General features: G+C 31.9%; 2 protein-coding genes across 3 annotated transcripts; both read left to right on the top strand.

The window, feature by feature from the left end:
* Nucleotides 1-1,437: 1,437 nt before the first annotated feature.
* Nucleotides 1,438-5,437, top strand: LOC124937589. 2 transcript variants are annotated; one of them, XM_047477874.1, is made up of 5 exons: nucleotides 1,438-1,553; nucleotides 1,713-4,013; nucleotides 4,093-4,404; nucleotides 4,472-4,547; nucleotides 4,628-5,437. In XM_047477874.1, exons 2-5 carry the CDS (start codon nucleotides 1,762-1,764, stop codon nucleotides 5,363-5,365), a joined length of 3,378 nt encoding a protein of 1,125 aa, XP_047333830.1. In that variant the 5' UTR covers nucleotides 1,438-1,553; nucleotides 1,713-1,761; the 3' UTR covers nucleotides 5,366-5,437. The 2 variants fall into 2 exon arrangements, with proteins under 2 accessions (XP_047333830.1, XP_047333831.1); XM_047477875.1 differs by having other exon boundaries at nucleotides 4,621-4,830.
* An 813-nt stretch (nucleotides 5,438-6,250) lies between these two features.
* On the top strand, nucleotides 6,251-11,696 carry LOC124940379. The gene is made up of 8 exons (XM_047480893.1): nucleotides 6,251-6,663; nucleotides 8,672-8,792; nucleotides 8,882-9,330; nucleotides 9,401-9,521; nucleotides 9,605-9,889; nucleotides 9,967-10,068; nucleotides 10,157-10,532; nucleotides 11,435-11,696. Exons 2-7 carry the CDS (start codon nucleotides 8,739-8,741, stop codon nucleotides 10,526-10,528), a joined length of 1,383 nt encoding a protein of 460 aa, XP_047336849.1. The 5' UTR covers nucleotides 6,251-6,663; nucleotides 8,672-8,738; the 3' UTR covers nucleotides 10,529-10,532; nucleotides 11,435-11,696.
* Nucleotides 11,697-18,078: the final 6,382 nt, after the last annotated feature.

Genomic DNA, 18,078 nt, shown 5'->3' on the forward strand with positions numbered 1-18,078 from the left:
TCGTTCATGATCTTTCCGCAACAACATTTACAATAAGGTATATAAATTTATATTTTTGAACTCTTAGGTGCACTAATTTAAGCACTAACCCATTTAGAAAATTATATTTCATTAATGTTTGCACTAATAATTTGGATGTGTATTGCGAGAATTAATGGAACTCGAATGACATAAATTGTTATTATTTTTGAACTCTTGGGTAGAATTCCTCTATATTAGTGTGCACTAATATTTGCACTAACTTATTTAGAAAATTATACTGCATTAGCGTTTGCACTAATAATTTGGATGTGTATTGCGAAAAATAGTGCAGATCGAATGTCATAAATTATAATTATTTTTGAACTCTCGGGTAGAAATCTCTTGTATTAGTGTGCACTAGTATTTGTACTAACCCATTTAGAAAATTATACCGCATTAGCATTTGCACTAACAATTTGGGTAGAATTTCTCTATATTAGTGTGCACTAATATTTTCACTAACTCATTTAGAAAATTATATTTCATTAATGTTTGCACTAATAATTTGGATGTGTATTGCGAGAATTAATGGAACTCGAATGTCATAAAGTATAATTATTTTTTAACTCTCGGGTAGAAATCTCCTATATTAGTGTGCACTAATATTTGCACTAACTTATTAAAAAAATTATACCGCATTAACGTTTGCACTAACAATTTTGATATATATTGCGAGAAATAGTGCACATCGAATTTCATAAATTGTAATTATTTTTAAACTCTCGGGTAAAAATCTCCTATATTAGTGTGCTCTAGTATTTGCACTAACCCATTTAGAAAATTATACTGCATTAGCGTTTGCACTAACAATATGGATGTGTATTGCGAGAAATAGTGCAGATCGAATAGCATAAATTGTAATTATTTTTGAACTCTCTGGTAGAAATCTCCTATATTAGTGTGCACTAATATTTGCACTAACTCATTTAGAAAATTATACTGCATTAGCGTTTGCACTAACGATTTGGATGTGTATTGCGAAAAATAGTGCATATCGAATGTCATAAATTGTAATTATTTTTGAACTCTCGGGTAGAAATCTACTATATTAGTGTGCACTAACTCATTTAGAAAATTATACTGCATTAACGTTTACACTAACAATTTGGATGTGTATTGCGAGAAATAGTGCATATCGAATGGCATAAATTGTAATTATTTTTGAACTCTCGGGTAGAATTCTCCTATATTCGTGTGCACTAGTATTTCCAATAACTCATTTAGAAAATTATACTGCATTAGCGTTTGCACTAACAATTTAGATGTGTATTGCAAGAAATAGTGCAGATTCTATTAATTATTTCTCACCAACCACATCTACCCATGTACTTCTTTACCAACTTTATTTAATTCTTCTTCTTCATTTTCCTTTATTCTATCTCCATCTTTTCTCTACATTTCTTTATCATTTTACATCGTTCATCTATCATTTTCTTTTCCTAAACTCTATCTTTCATCACCAACTTATAGAAGATCTTCAAACATTGATCACCAAAATCAAGAACATCAATACATTGGTTTTGTATTTCAAGGTAATTATGTCTACAAACTCCAATATCACTTACTTTATTTATTCATTGACTAATTATGTTTATATATATATTCATTGACTTACATGTAAACATATTGTTTAGTGAATGAAGATCTTTTAATCTATAATAATAGATAACCATTATTTTTTTTGCTTTTAGTAGGTATTGTTTCAATAGAATTGCATCTAAATTATATACATAACTACAAATGAGGTCTGACCGTGATTGGATGTATACGAGAAACCCTGAAAGCATGGAAGATTTTTTAAAAGGAGTGCAAGAGTTCATTTCATTTGCCACAACTCAACTCGGTTATATGGATGGTGAAAAAATAAAGTGCACTTGCTTAAAATGTCGTATTCAAAAGTATATTAAGTCAGATTTGTGCCTTAGTCATTTGATTAAGCATGGATTCATGGCAAACTATCATACGTGGTCAGCTAATGGGGAATCTAGTCAAACCTCGAATGTATACACCTTTCGACGTAAAAGACCTTCGCTCGGTTACAATGAAAGAACAACAAATCGGTATGAGTCAATGATACATGACATGGATTCTAGTTTCCAACCAAATGTGGAAAATGAAGCATCAACCTCTTCCAATTTTAACACATATATTTTATCAGAAAGGTTTTGGAAAGCATTGAACGCGGCACATCAACCAATCTGGCCTGGTAATGATAGCGAGAGTAAACTATCTGCAACTGTGAAACATCTTAACATGAAATCCGAGAACAATTGGTCCGAACGTGCTGTCAATCAAAATCTTGACTACATTAGATCAATGTTACCCAAAGACAATTGCATGCCGGATAGTTATTATAGCATGAAGAAATTGGTTGAAGATTTGGGTTTGCCCGTGATTAGAATAGATGTATGTAGAGATGGTTGCATGCTTTTTTGGGGGGAAGATATTGATAAACAATCATGTAGCTTTTGTCATCAATCTCGATACAAAGAAAATGTTCGTAAACTAAAGCCCCACAAACAACTATTTTATTTACCACTAGCTCCCAGATTGCAAAGGTTGTACACCTCAAATGTGACAGCACCTCACATGACATGGCATGGTCGTCATGTCAATAAACCCGAGATCATGTGTCATCCGTCAGATGGAGAGGCTTGGAAGAGGTTTGATCACCATCATCCAATATTTGCACTTGAACATAGAAATGTTCGATTAGGACTATGTTCAGATGGATTTGCTCCTTTCGGACAATATGGAAAAGCATATTCATGCTGGCCAGTTATTCTAACACCGTACAATCTACCACCGGGGATGTGCATGAAATCACCGTATATGTTTATTTCATTGATTATTCCCGGGCCAAAAAGTCCTCAAAGAAAAATCGATATTTTCCTTCAACCGTTGATAGATGAGCTAAAAATGTTATGGAATGTAGGTGTTCCTACTTATGACGTTTCTCGAGGTGACACGTTTATCATGAAGGCAATGTTGTTGTGGACGGTTAGTGATTTTCCGGCTTATGGAATGTTATCAGGCTGGAGTACACATGGAATCGATAGTTGTCCGATATGCATGAAAAAATCTAAATCCTTCCGATTGAAATACGGTCGAAAAGCTTGCTACTTTGATTGTCATAGACAATTCTTGCCATTGGAGCATCCTTACAGACATGACACGCAACATTTTACAAAAAACCGGGTGGAAAGAACTATTCATCCTCATATTAAGGATGGAGATGAAATATGGACAGAAATTTCCCATTTGAAGCTTGTTAGTGAAGCTCCCAATGAATATCCTCATGGATTCGGTGATTATCACAAGTGGACTAAGAGAAGTATCTTCTGGGAACTTCCATATTGGGGTAAACTTCTAATTCGACACAACTTGGATTTTATGCATATCGAAAAGAACGTGTTTGAAAACATCATAAATACGGTTATGAATGTGAAGGGAAAGACAAAAGACAACCTTAACGCTAGGAAGGATATGTTTCTTGTTTGCAATCGTCCGGAGCTACATGTTGATCCTAATACAACTTCTCGAAAGCCTAACAAGGCTTCATATAGTTTGACGAAAACAGAAAACATGATAATTTGTAAATGGGTGAAGACCTTGAAATTTCCGGATGGTTATGCGTCAAATTTGTCACGGTGCGTTGACACAACCGAATCAAGGTTGATTGGATTCAAAAGTCACGATTGTCATGTTTTTTTAGAAAGATTATTGCCTATTGCATTTAGGAGATTACTACCTAAATTTGTATGGGGAACACTTGCGGATTTAAGTAATTTCATGAATGACCTAAGTGGTAGAACTTTGAGCTCAGATCAAGTGGATAACTTGCACTCTCAAATTCCGGTAATTTTATGCAACTTGGAGAAGATTTTTCCACCCTCCTTCTTTGATTCAATGGAGCATCTTTTGATACATTTACCATATGAAGCAAAAATAGGTGGTCCTGTACAATACAGATGGATGTATCCATTCGAAAGGTATGTTGCCTATATTCAAATTATATTTTCCCATAATTTTATTTATAGTTGTAATACATTTTTCCAAATTTCTATTTAGGTTTCTAAAGAGTGTGAAGCAAAAGGTGAAAAACAAAGCCAGAATAGAAGCGTCCATATGCAATGCCTATATTCTAGAAGAAATATCCACGTTTGCTTCATATTATTTTGAATCGAAGGTGAGTTGCAAACAAAGACAACCACAAAGGAACACTGAAGGGCCTGTAAACATAACAGAACCACCGATTTCGATTTTCAATTACCTTGGACGTGGAACTGGTGGTTCATCAAAGAGATTTATGTCAAGCCAAGAAACTTTATCGGCTCACAATTATGTCCTATTGAATTGTCCGGAGGTGGATCCATATTATAGGTAGCGAATTATTAATTTGAATTTCAATTATAAATTTGTTTGCTTAAAATTTATATTATGATTGTAGGGCCTTTTGTGACATGAATGTCGGGTTAGATCCGGATGAAATAGTTTGTCAATTCTCATCATGGTTCCGATCAAAGGTGATGAACTAATTATTTCACTTTGATTGAAAATTGATCTTATTTGGTTCAACACATGGTGTTCATTAATTAGTTTTCAGGTTGTACAAGACAATCGACGGAATACGGAAAAAGATCTACCTTATTTCATCTCATTTGGTCCTAAAACGCCTGCAACCACATATTCAACTTACTTCATCAACGGTTATGTGTGGAGGGCAGGTGATTACGGTTCTAATAGATCAACGATGAATAGTGGTATTTCCGTTCATGCAAACGATGTCGATTACTATGGACTTTTGGAAGAGATTATTGAATTACAATACCCAGGTCCATGTTTACGTGTTGTTCTATTCCGATGCATATGGTTTGATCCAACAAGAGGTACTAGAGTTAATCCTACCTACAGATTGATTGACGTTAACATGAAACATAGATTGAGGAAATACGATCCATTTGTTCTTGCACAACAAGCCATACAAGTTTATTATTCGAACTATCCAACCCCAATGAATGATCCTAATTGTGAATGGTTGGCCGTTTGTAAAACAAAAGCAAGGGGAAAGATTGAGGAAATATGGAAAAATGAAGTGGAGGTGGAGTATCAACAGGAGTATCCAACCATTGAATTGTATATTCCCCTTGATATACCGTTGTACAATGTTAATGATTTGAGTGACCCAAATATTCTGAATGTTGAGTTAGACGGATCAGATGAAATTGAATCGCATGAGAGTGGTTCGGAGGAAACTGAAAACGTAAGTGATTCATATTATAGTACAAATGAAGATGTTGAACCTATATTAGGGGAAGAACAATCCGGAGATGACATGTTTTAGATTCCTAACGAGTCAAATGATTTATATTATGATATATTATGGTGAATTTTATGGTATATTTTAATCAATGTTATGGTAAATTTTATGGTATATTTTAATGAATATTATGGTAACTTTATGGTATATTTTAAGGATTTTTATGGTATATTATGGTCACTTTTATGGTATATTATGGTGAATTTTATGGTATATTTTAAGGATTTTTATGGTATACTATGATATATTATGGTGAATATTATGGTACATTATGGTGACTTTTAAGGTATATTATGATGAATTTTATGGTATATTTTAAAGATTTTTATGTTATATTATGATAAATTTTATAGTATATTATGGATACTTTTATGGTATATTATGGTGAATTTTATGGTATATTTTAAAGATTTTTATGGGATATTATGGTGAATTTTATGGTATATAATGGTGAATTATATAGTATATTATGGTTAATTTTAGTGCAAAAGAGATCTTGCACTATCTTCGGCACTGACATTGTAAAAAGAGTATTGCAAGCCTTAACGCATATAGGAATTTACTTATGATTAAATGAAAGTATTGCAAGAGTTAGTGTAGAGGGTTAAGGGAAAGTACTGCAAGGGTTAGCGCAGAGGGTTAAAGGAAACTTTGCTTAGAGCTATGTTTAATGCAAGGCCAAATAGCAAAAATCTACCCGAGAGCTGAAAAATATTTACTTAAAATGCCATTGGAATTGTATTAAAATCCGCACTAATGGTTAAAGGAAAGTAGTGCAAAACTTAGCCCAGATTGGCACTAAATTCCGTTTAGAGCTAAGTTTAATGCAAGACCAATTACCCTAAAAAAATTTACCCGCCCGTTTATTTTATTTTTCCGCCTAAGTCCCCCCAAAATATTTCATTTCCAAAAAATATTTCTCTCTCCTTCCATTACGACCTATCTTCGTCTCCAAACATCCTTTAGCCTCCATCTTCATCTCCAGCCGCCTCCGTCTATCTTCATCTTCAGCCGCCTCTAGTCTCCTTCTATCTTCATCTCCAGCCGCCTTCAGCCGCCTCCAGCCTCCATCTATCTTCATCACCGTCTCCAGCACCGTGACCCTCTTTCTCCATCCTCCTCCAGCTGCCGTCTATTTTCATCTCCAGCCGCCTCCAGCCTCCGTTTATCTCCATCTCTGTCTCTAGCACCACGACTCTCTTTCTCCAGCCGTCTCCAGTCGCGATACCCTGAAACCCTCCAGTCGCGAAACCCTAAAACCGTCTAATCGCGAATCCCTAAAATCCTCTAGTCGCGAAACCCTCTACAGGATAACGTTCCAGGTATCTCTAACTCTATCTTAATCTTTCATTGTTATTGTTTATTTACAGTTTCTCAAGAATTAAAATATGTTTTAGGTCAATGGAAAACTTGACTGTATGCGAATGATCTATCACATATATATATAATCAATACTTTTTCATTCTTTAGTATTAGGCATTGGAAAATTTGACTGTATGCGAATGATTAATCACATATATATGTAGTCAATACTTTTTTCGTTCTTTAGCATAAGGCATATAGAGTGACAGACTTTGGTAATACCTTTTTTATTTATACAAGTCTAAAAGAAACATTTAAACCCTTGATGACTGCTTTTTATGCATATTTGCAGAAAAAAAAACACATGGTAAAGATGATTTTTGTCCCATCTTCCATTAACTAGCTAAAACTTATAGATATATATCCCTTTCAAATCTTATAGGAATAACATAATCATATTATTTGTTGAATTCTGAAAGCTACCATATTTCAATTTGATTAGTACATTGAGATATTATGTTTGATTTTCCGTCTAACATTAAAGTTAATTTCTTGCATTCATTTCATCTGCTTATTTGATCTGCATAGTATTATTCATTCCAATTGTCAATTGAGCTTCCTTAGCTTATCTCTTGATGTGTATTTGTTTGTTATGATTTATTGTTTTTCTGTGAAATGGTAGAACTTTTCATCTAGGTTGAGTTCCTGGCTCATTTCTTGATGGGTATTTATTTGATAAGGTCAATTAGTACTTTTAATTTTGTTTCAATGCTTTTGTTTCTTTTATTTCTTAATTTTCAACTATTTAATCAATTTTCATTGTTATTGTTTATTTACAGTTTCTCAAGAATTAAAATATGATGAAATAATGTTTTAGGTCAATGGAAAACTTGACTGTATGCGAATGATCAATCACATATGTATATATAATCAATACTTTTTTCGTTCTTTAGCATTAGGCATTGGAAAATTTGACTGTATGCGAATGATTAATTACATATATATGTAGTGAATACTTTTTTCGTTCTTTAGCATAAGGCATATAGAGTGACAGACCTTGCTTAAGTCGACATGTGTATTTTGTTTCTTCACTTGCTTTTTGGTAACATCTAAGTTTCATTATATTAAATATTTTGTCTATTCTTCATTCTACTCCTTTTTCCTATCTGAACTTACCTTGTAGCCCTTCTTTCATTTGACAAAGTAATGACTAGCTAGGTTTGGCAAATTGGGAACTCAAGACTTTATTGTTCCATTGATACTAGAAAAAGTTCTTATTTCATCAAAGGTTTATTTCTTTTTCAGGATTATTATCTTTCTAGAAAATTGTACTTTCTTCGCTATTAGAATTCCTTTTATACCTTTGTTTACAAAAGACTTTGGTAATACCTTGTTTATTTATACAAGTCTAAAAGAAACATTTAAACCTTTGATGACTGTTTTTTATGCATATTTGCAGAAGGAGAACACATGGTAAAAGATGATTTTTGTCCCACCTTCTATTAGCTAGCTAAAACTATAGATATATATCCCTTTCAGATCTTATAGGAATAGCATGATCATATTATTTGTTGAATTCTGAAAGCTACCATATTTCAATTTGATTAGTACCTTGAGATATTATGTTTGATTTTCCGTCTAACATTAAAGTTAATTTCTTGCATTCATTTCATCTGCTTATTTGATCTGCATAGTATTATTCATTCCAATTGTCAATTGAGCTTCCTTAGCTTATCTCTTGATGTGTATTTGTTTGTTATGATTTATTGTTTTTCTTTGAAATGGTAGAACTTTTCATCTAGGTTGAGTTCCTGGCTCATTTCTTGATGGGTATTTATTTGATAAGGTCGATTAGTACTTTTACTTTTGTTTCAATGCTTTTGTTTCTTTTACTTCTTAATTTTCAACTATTTAATCAAGTAAAATATTAAATAAATTTAGTGATGTATATCATTTTCAGTTACAAGTTAAGAAACACAGCTTATTAAGGAACTAGTAATTGAATATTTACTTCTCAATTTCCTCCAGGATTTGGCTGTCCTAGTGCTATTGATATTTATATAGTTTATTTCTCCCAATTCATCAAAAGGAGAGGATGCCTAGACGAAAGAGGATAGACGATGAAGACACTGATACAGAATTTGAAGTCGTAAGATTTCTAAAATCCTAGATTTCAAAGATGTTGTTACTAATATGCTAATATTATTTTCAATAATGTTTTTTGATTATCGATTTCAGGAAACAATTCGACCCAAAATTAATGCACCTGCCAAGAAGATTGGTGCAAACTCTAAACGCCCTAGAATTGAAATATCCCCAGTACCTAAAAAAACGTCTAAAGTTGTTTCAAGAAGACAATCCCCACAGAAAAAAAAAATGGATCCTAAACGACTAGTTGTCTCTACTCCTAAATCACCAAACCCGACTCAACTCCAAAAACAAAATAAAACATCCAAACAACCAACTCCCAGCCATGATGTATCAACTCTCCAACCAGTATCATCTGCTGGTTTGGAGACTCAATCAGACCGGCCAGAAACATTCAACAATCATGCACTCGTCCTTGAAGATCCAATCCCAACTCATCCAACCTCAAATGTTGCTGATCATGATGATATAAGGGCGGAGGACGGGATAGCTAGTGTTTGTAAATCTTCTAAGACGTACATCGAGGTTAATGGAGAAAAGTAAGTTTCAATAGGTAAATGTTATCTCTAACAATTGACAAATGTAACTAATATATTTTTGTTTCTACAGCTTCATTCCAGATATCTTGAAAGATATACATCGGATAGTAACGGGATATTGGAGGGGGGCGTATTTAAATTGGAATCAAGTGCCGGAAGACATTAAAAACACATGGTGGGAACATTTTACGGTAAGTGATAATCAAAAACTTACATACTTTTAAATATTAAAAATTGTTTCAAATCCAAAACTAATTTCAATTACTTATTGAAGGAGATGTTTGAGTGGGATCTAGTCTCAGAGGGGGATGTAAACAAACTTTTTAAGAAGAAGGCGGGTACGAAGATAAGGAATTTCATAACTAGGGCAAAAGCAGCAATGAAGAAGCCACCACATGTCACACTGGAAGACTGGGCGCAAATGAAAATTAACTTTGAAGAACCTAAATATTCAGAGAAGTGCACTAAAGCTAAAGGACATAGACACGATTACACGTCAAATGGTGGGGCGACGTACTGCGGTGGTTCCATAACGGCGGAAGAACATCAGAGAAGATTAGTAAGTAATTTAGTTACTTTTTTAGTATTCAATTCATATTTATTTTCTAAATGAAATTATTATATATTTCTTGAAAGGCACGGGAACTAGGAAGACTCCCAACCATTCTTGAAACATTTGAAAAAACGTTTAAAAAAAAAGATGGTACTTGGAGTGGGAGCAGGGCAGCAGAAGTTGTGGTAAGTTTTATTCAATGATACATATGATTATTTATTATAAATGATGTTGAGATTATTATTTGTACTAATAATTTTTTTTTATGTGTAGGAAACTTTTAGTCAGCTCCATGAAACACAAAATTCTGTTCAACTAGAAGAAAGAAAAACCGACACTGAATTGTGGATGGAGGCGGCTGGATCGAGCACTAGCGGGCGGGTGTTTGGAATCGGATATATGGGTCGAAAACAAGTGTATCAAGATAATCGTTCCAGCACCAAGCTAAGTTTGGAGGTGAACACTCTGAAGGAAACAGTGACTGAATTGAAGTTGGAGAATTCAGAAAAACAGAAAGAAGTTGAGAATTGTAAGCTGGAAATCAATACACTCAAAGACCAATTCGCCGAGATGATTCAATTAATGAAGAAAAGTGGACAACCTACTCCCCTAACAAATACAACTCCGGAAGGCGGAGACGTATGAAAAGGTTAGTTTCCTTAACCTATTCATTCATTGAATTTGGTTTTATACATTGATTTTAATTTATACCAAATATACAGGAATGAGTGATTTTAATTTGGTGTTGTTTGGTTCTAAATTGATTAAGAAACTTTGTGTGAACTTTAGATGATTTTGTAATGTTGAATAACTTGTAAAATGTTAAAAAAAATAAAAATAAATTGTTCTCAATAGTATGTGATTTTTGTCAGAATTTCAGTTTTTGTAGACATCATCCTAATTAGATTCAATTCTACATCCATTTGGTCAACATTAAGTTGAATATATTATTTATAACTACTAAGATAATCATGATCTTTCTCCATAGACTTTTCTTATAAAACTGAAGTAGAAACATACATGTTGTGGATGCTATTCAAATTTTAAACATATATGTGGTTGTTATTCAAATTTTAAACATATATGTGGTTGTTATTCAAATTTTAAACATATATGTGGTTTCTTAGTTGTTATATTGTATTGTATTAGACAAGCATGTTCACACTAGGAAGGCAAGGGAATTAGATTTCTTAGTTGTTGTATTGTATTGAATTTAATTGAGGGAAAACTATAGTTGAAAATGTTATGTTATATATTGACATTATTGAGTGTTATTTCTTAATAATATGAAATTTTATGTGCAAGTAATTAGTGGAAAATGATGTTACATATTGACATTATTGAGGCATCAAAGGAAAACAAATCATATATTTTATTTATGTATTAGCTTTATAAAACTATAGTTTCAATGTTGTGAATGCTATTCTTTGTATAAAATTCAATGATTTCTTTTACATTATATAATATAAATATTTTCTTTATACATAAAATGTTTATACATTTCATTTTTTTGATTCAAAGCTTTGTTTGTATTTTTCTATATGTACACAGGTATGGCTGAAATGTGGATCTTCCATGACATTGATGATCTTTTTGGACTATATCAATGGATGATTTCATTATTTTATGGACAAGGTTTGAGAAATTATATTTTGGAAAGTTTGAATTGAATTGAATCTGATATGTATGCTGTTTGACTTGGTTATGTTTGAGGTTAATTATGATGTTTGAATTAGTTATGTTTAAGGTTTGAGAAATTATTTTTTGGAAAGTTTGAATTGAATTGAAATTGTGGTTAATTATGATGTTTGAATTGGTTATGATTTCTTTTGCCTATTATATTTCAAAATTAGTTTTTTCAATACCAGGTTCAAATAAAATAAAAAAGTTACAAATGTCTTAGAAAATTTAATGCTAAAATAAAAATTGTGCACAATATTAATGCTAAAATAAATAAAATTAAAATAATGTATAAAAGATTTGCAATATTTCGAATCAAATAGTGCAAAATAGTTAATGCAAAAATATATTACAAATATTAAAAACACTATTATTGCAAAACCAAATGTATATACATTTGCAAATGTTAATGTAAACTAATCTTATATATATAAATTATATAAGATATTGAAGAAATGATTGCATAAATTACCGCAAATTGTATTGGATCATTTTCAAATATTCCGTATTTGAATATAAATTAAATTGAGTATTGCAAAACCAAATGCGGATACATTTGCAAATATCAATGCTAATTAATCGTATGTTTACAAATTATCGAAGATATTGAATAAATAATTGCATAAACTACCGCAAATTTTATTGGATCGTTTTCAAATATTCAGTATTTGAATATAAATTAAATTGAGTATTGCAAAACCGAGTGTAGATACATTTGCAAATATCAATGCTAATTAATCATATGTATATTATATTATCAAATATATTGAAGAAAATATTGCATAAATTACCGTAAATTGTATGGCAACATTTTCAAATATTCAGTATTTGAATAAAATTCGGAATGTATTGCATATACAAATGCGGAAATATTTGGAAATGTTAATGCAAACTAATCGTAATAATATATTTATTAACGAAGTTATTGAAGAAAGTAGTGCAAAAACATGAGGCTTTTAATAAAAATATTAATGTAAATATTATTGGAAAATTATATTAACCATGGTTAGTATATGTTTTACAAAATAAGGGATTTTCTGCAGCATATTTGGTTTTAGTGATAATGTTATGGGAACTAGTATTGCGCGCGTTAATGCAAATTTGCATTGGGGTGATTTGCATTATTTTTGGTATCCTTGCAAATTTAGTTGCGAACCTCTCAGATAATGCTAATATAATTGCTGAAGTTCTTTTTCATTGCAAAGAATGTTGTTTTACCCTTGTTGCAAATTGACCGTTTTTTTGTAGTGATTCATTTATTATGGTTAGTGTCATGTATGGTTTCTAGGTGTAAGTTATGTAGTAAAAATGAGAGTCAAAGTTGAACACAATTCTCCCATCAAATCTATTTATTATAATTGTATATTGATTTTTATTTTATTTTATTTTTTGTGACAGGTTTTAACATAAATATTAATGTTATGTTAGTGTGTTTGCCTTTGTATCAACACCAACTGAATCATTAACTAAACCATTTCAAACATCAGGAGGACAAAATTATGGTCATGTTGGATAGTTGGATATTAAAAGTATCTTAATTTATAGTAAAGATATTAACATGTTCATTGACTTGTTTGCGTCTTGATCTCACCTCCTTCTTTTCACTTATCTTATTACATTTACTCTCACTATTATTTTCAGACTTTCCTAAACGCGTTGTTCCATCTACATCACTGGAGTGAATGGACTATCATCAGAATCACCCGAACTTTCATTTGTATCCACTCCAACATTGAACATGGGCTCACCGGTAGCTATGATGTCGCCGAATAATCTTTCATAAATATTTTCAATACTACCAAACTTAAACTTATTAAGTTTGACATGATCATGTTCAACACAAAATAATAAGCAAATTTAATATTAGTTTAACAAATATTAAACTATGTTATAATTAATAAGAATGTGGTACGGTGATTGTTAACCAAAAAAAGATAGTTTATTTTTTGGGGGGAAAAACGACTTAGCATCATTTCATTAAAAATTCCAAAAAATGGGAAAAAACCACGAGTTTATGAGATCATTCTAGACAGGCCTAGAATGATTTTGAAGTCGTGACATTCTGAATAAAAGCTAAAAAGCTAAAAACGTAAATGAATTATCTGATTACAATACTTTCAATTCTAGTGAGTTTAAAAAATGGTAATTCCAGTTCCTACAGATATTCCAGTTCCTACATATGCTCCATGCTTGGAATTCTTGTTTACATATAGTCTATTTATTTATATAAGCATATAGCTAGATTGTCTTTTATATATATATATATATATATATATATATATATATATATATATATATATATATATTTTTTTTTTATTATGATATTAAGATATCATTTATATTCGTTTGTTGATAGAGTTGAGTAAATGAAGAATAATATATTTTTCTTAATTAGGAAAATAGAGTTATCAATGGTAGAAAGAATAAAATTGGAGAACAAAAAATGAAAGGGCACGTTGGCGTAGTGGTTTGAAGTTCGAATGCAATAATGTGAGACGAAAGTCATATCTCATGTTCGAATCACAATTCGGCCAATTATTTATTTTCACGAATTATATCGGTAAAAATATTTCACCCAAAAAAATTTCAAACATTGTCGCTTCACGTGGATTATCGTTCAAAACACGGTAATGTAAGCGCTTCGATTAAGACGTGAAGTACATTTGTAGTTATATATTATTTGATTTTGTTGATAAGTTATTGTTTATATATATAAATAAAAGCACTAAAAATCTACATACTAATTTATAAAATTAAAATTATCATTTTAATTTATTTTTGAATAAATAAAATCAAAATAATTAAACCCTTGCCAAAAACCTATTTAAAATAATTAATTAGACAAATAATTGTGATAAATAAGACCTAATTAATTAAGAAAAATGGTCAAAATAATAAAAATAAAATATTTGGGACAAATGATTTACTCATTTCTTTTAAAATAATTTTAGAAAAATTTGGGATTAAAATAAATAATTTAGGACAAATGAGGTACCTATTTCATCCCCTAAAATTATTTATTTAACACAAAAATAAAATAAATTGGTAAAATATTTGCCATATTTATTTTAATATTTTGTGGATTTTAAAAAATCAAAATTAAAGCCCAAAGGGTGAAAGAAACTTCAATTTCAAACAAACCCTTAAGGTTTTAAAATAAAAATAAAATTCATAATCGGGTGTAGCCATCATAAGATAAAGTTACAGCCACAACCGAAGTCATCGAATGAGCATTGGATTTCCATTCAACGCTTCAGGCACGCTCGCGTAGACCGTTGTAGTGGAACGAGCGCGTGCTCACGAGACACCAAATCAGTTAAATCCCATTAGCGAGATCGTTAACGGAACGCCCATACGCAACGTCACCTTGACGGACTACTGACATAATGCCAAACGCGCGCAAAACGACATTGTTTTGTCCTCCGATCGTCTTCCTCATCGCGACGCCGCAAAGATAAGGATGAAGATCCGTCTTCAATTTTTCCAACTTGGAACTCAGTCGATAGTCCACCTTTTCAGCTGATTCAAAAGATAAAATGATCACCATACTTTGGTGATCATTTCTACTACTCCCCCATAGGGGTGATTTATCCTTATATCTTCAAGTGGGATCAAGAACAACCAAAATGTCATTAATGGTTTTTTTGCTGATTTAGTGTACTTGAAGCTTCCACCGACTTAGGGAAGTTTTAAATACACCCCTTGAGTCATTCGAAACTAAGGAATCCACCCACCACCTTCAAATCGAAGAAAATCAAATACCCAACATTCAAGCTTTAAGATTTCAGATATTTCGAATTTTCTGTTTAAGACCTTAAAGCTTGGATTTGAGCATCCCTAAAGCTTCTCTAAGGATGAAGGAGTGTTTTCCAATCCTTGGTAAGGTTCCAATCACCCTCTAATTCATATTTACAGTTTGAATTTTGATTTTTTTTATATTTCAAATTGCATACGCTTGTATGTTTTCTATTTATGGTGTTTATGCTTGGAAATCAATATTGAATCATTTATGAACTTTCTAGATAAGTTAGAAACAATTTGTCAACATAATACAGAAAAATTAAATTTGAATTTTAAAAATTAAAAAAACGTCTTTGTTGTTCTTGGGCTAATTCTCTTAAATCACAGTCTAGAGAGTTTCCCAACATGATTGTAATCAGGTTGGGCACACTAGTGAAAAAGGGGTCATTACCGAGAGTATAATATCTCAGTAATGACCATATCTCTCGGTATAGACATAATACCGAGAGTTTTAGTGACTCTCGACATTCGTCAGTATTACCACTCTCGGTAAATCTAATTGGCTGTTTACCGAGAAATTTCGTAAATTTCTCGGTTTAGATATCAGAGAGAAAAATCGAGAGTTATATGGAAAACTCTCGGTTTTTTCTTTTTAATAAAAACTGAGAGTTATTTGAAAAACCTTTTGTTTTTACCTTTCAAGAAAAACTGAGAGTTATTATAAAAACTCTCGGTTTTTCACTTTAAAGAAATACCGAGAGTTCCCAAATAACTCTCAGTTTTTCTTACAAGGGAAAACCGAGAGTTTACCAAATAACTCTTAGGTTTTCTTGAAAGGGAAAAACCGAGAGTTTTCCAAATAACTCTTGTTTTTTCTTACAAGGAAAAATCCGAGAGTTTTCCAAATAACTCTTTGTTTTTATTGAAAGGTAAACGCCGAGAGTTTTTCAAATAACTCTCGGTTTTACTAGAAAGGGAAAAATTGGGGGTTTTTCAAATAACTCTCATTTTTCTTGAAAGGAAAAAACCGAGAGTTTTCTATATAATTTTCAGTATTGACCCTATTAAATGTACAAAATAAGCCAATCATTTTGTGTGCAACCAAAATCTGTTCATTCAAACTAATACATATATATACAATAACATTCATAAACCAAATGATCGTTATAATTCCAAAATTCTTAACCAAACCAATCATCCAAACAACCTATTATTAGTCGAATCAAAACGTACTTAATCATCCATAAACCTGTTATCAGTCGAAACAAAATGTACTACTAATAAAAACGTACCCAATCAAAATGTACTATTAACTAGAAGTAGCTGGGGGGAAGGGGGGTTGATACTGCCTCATTAAGAATTCAATTTGTTCCTCATATTTCTCCATTCTTTTCCTCATTTGCATCTTTTCCGCTGCGATTTAACTCTCCCTTTGACTCTCCCTTTCCTCTCTTTCTCGATCCCTCCTTTACATTTCATTAATTGTTTCAACTTTTTCCATATCCCTCCTTTGAATTTTCTCCATTGTCATTGCCATGTTTCTCACATCTTTCTTTAGTTTTTCATTTTCCTCCAACAACCGATTAGTGAATCGTTGAGAATTGTTGTCACTCCGACGATCCTCTCGAAAGTGTGTGGGTCGGACACCGAATCCAATACCGACCAATGTTCCATGCATTTGGCGTCCAAACACTCTCCGTCAAGTCGAAGTCGGAGATATCTGGTTCGCTGATTATTACTTCTCCATCTCTGCCTGCACATTTAAAATAAATTTTTATTTATATAATAAATAAGTATATATAATTTTATTAACTTATAATTTTCTCTTGCGCTCGTTCGTTCAGGATCAGGTTGGGATTTTCTTTTCTAGATTTCAGGGTACGGGTCCTCTTAAAACTTCAACGACAAAGGGGGTCTGTCCTATTTCACCCGCCTTTTGAAATAAATAATTTATAAAATTAATAACATTCTTTATATTAAGTTATTAGAAATAATGTACATACCAACTCTTCATCCACTTTTGAAAACTGTCTACTTCTAGTATGATGCGGAAATTTCAGTTTATTCCTGTTAACAACATTAATTCTACTGTTTCTCTACATTTAAATTAAAAAATGAAGTTATAATAATTGATATCATATTTTATTTGAATTATGAAACCATACTTTAATCTTTTCTGTGAAGTAATGGTTCTGACACACGAACTCCCAAATAGTTGGATCGTAGTCTCGTGGGAGATTGACAAGTACCAATGTCTCGTCTCCTTGATGAACCCGGATATAATCTATGTTCAAATCAGTGCGCCACCTATCTCATATATATCTAGCGTGTGCCAATCCGGTCGCTCGATGTTGATCAATAGAACCATTAGTACTCTCGAACAGATCCTGGAATATAAAATATTCAAATGTTATAAAAAAGTATTGAATGATTAATGTATAATTAAGTAATTATCACCGTCAAAGTGAATACAATTGGTCAGCACTTAATGCCTTATACTTTAGCAGACGGTGTGAGATGGCTGAGAGGTCCCGCACCACCGACCCTAAATTTCTAGACCACACGCGTCTGCAATTGTCGCCGCTGGGCCTCCCATCTAGCTCTTTGAAATTCAGAGCAATCTTTGTCCCTAGTAGCCTCCTAGATAGAGCGATATTTTTGTTCTTCCCCCCATCTCTTCCGGGCGGAAGATTCTCCAAAAATATTAAATCCAATATTAAGTGTAAATCAATACAAACAATAAATAAGTATAAACATGATACTTGTCGATGATG

Source organism: Impatiens glandulifera, chromosome 5 (assembly GCF_907164915.1).
Source record: "Impatiens glandulifera chromosome 5, dImpGla2.1, whole genome shotgun sequence".
Taxonomy (NCBI): Eukaryota; Viridiplantae; Streptophyta; class Magnoliopsida; order Ericales; family Balsaminaceae; genus Impatiens; species Impatiens glandulifera.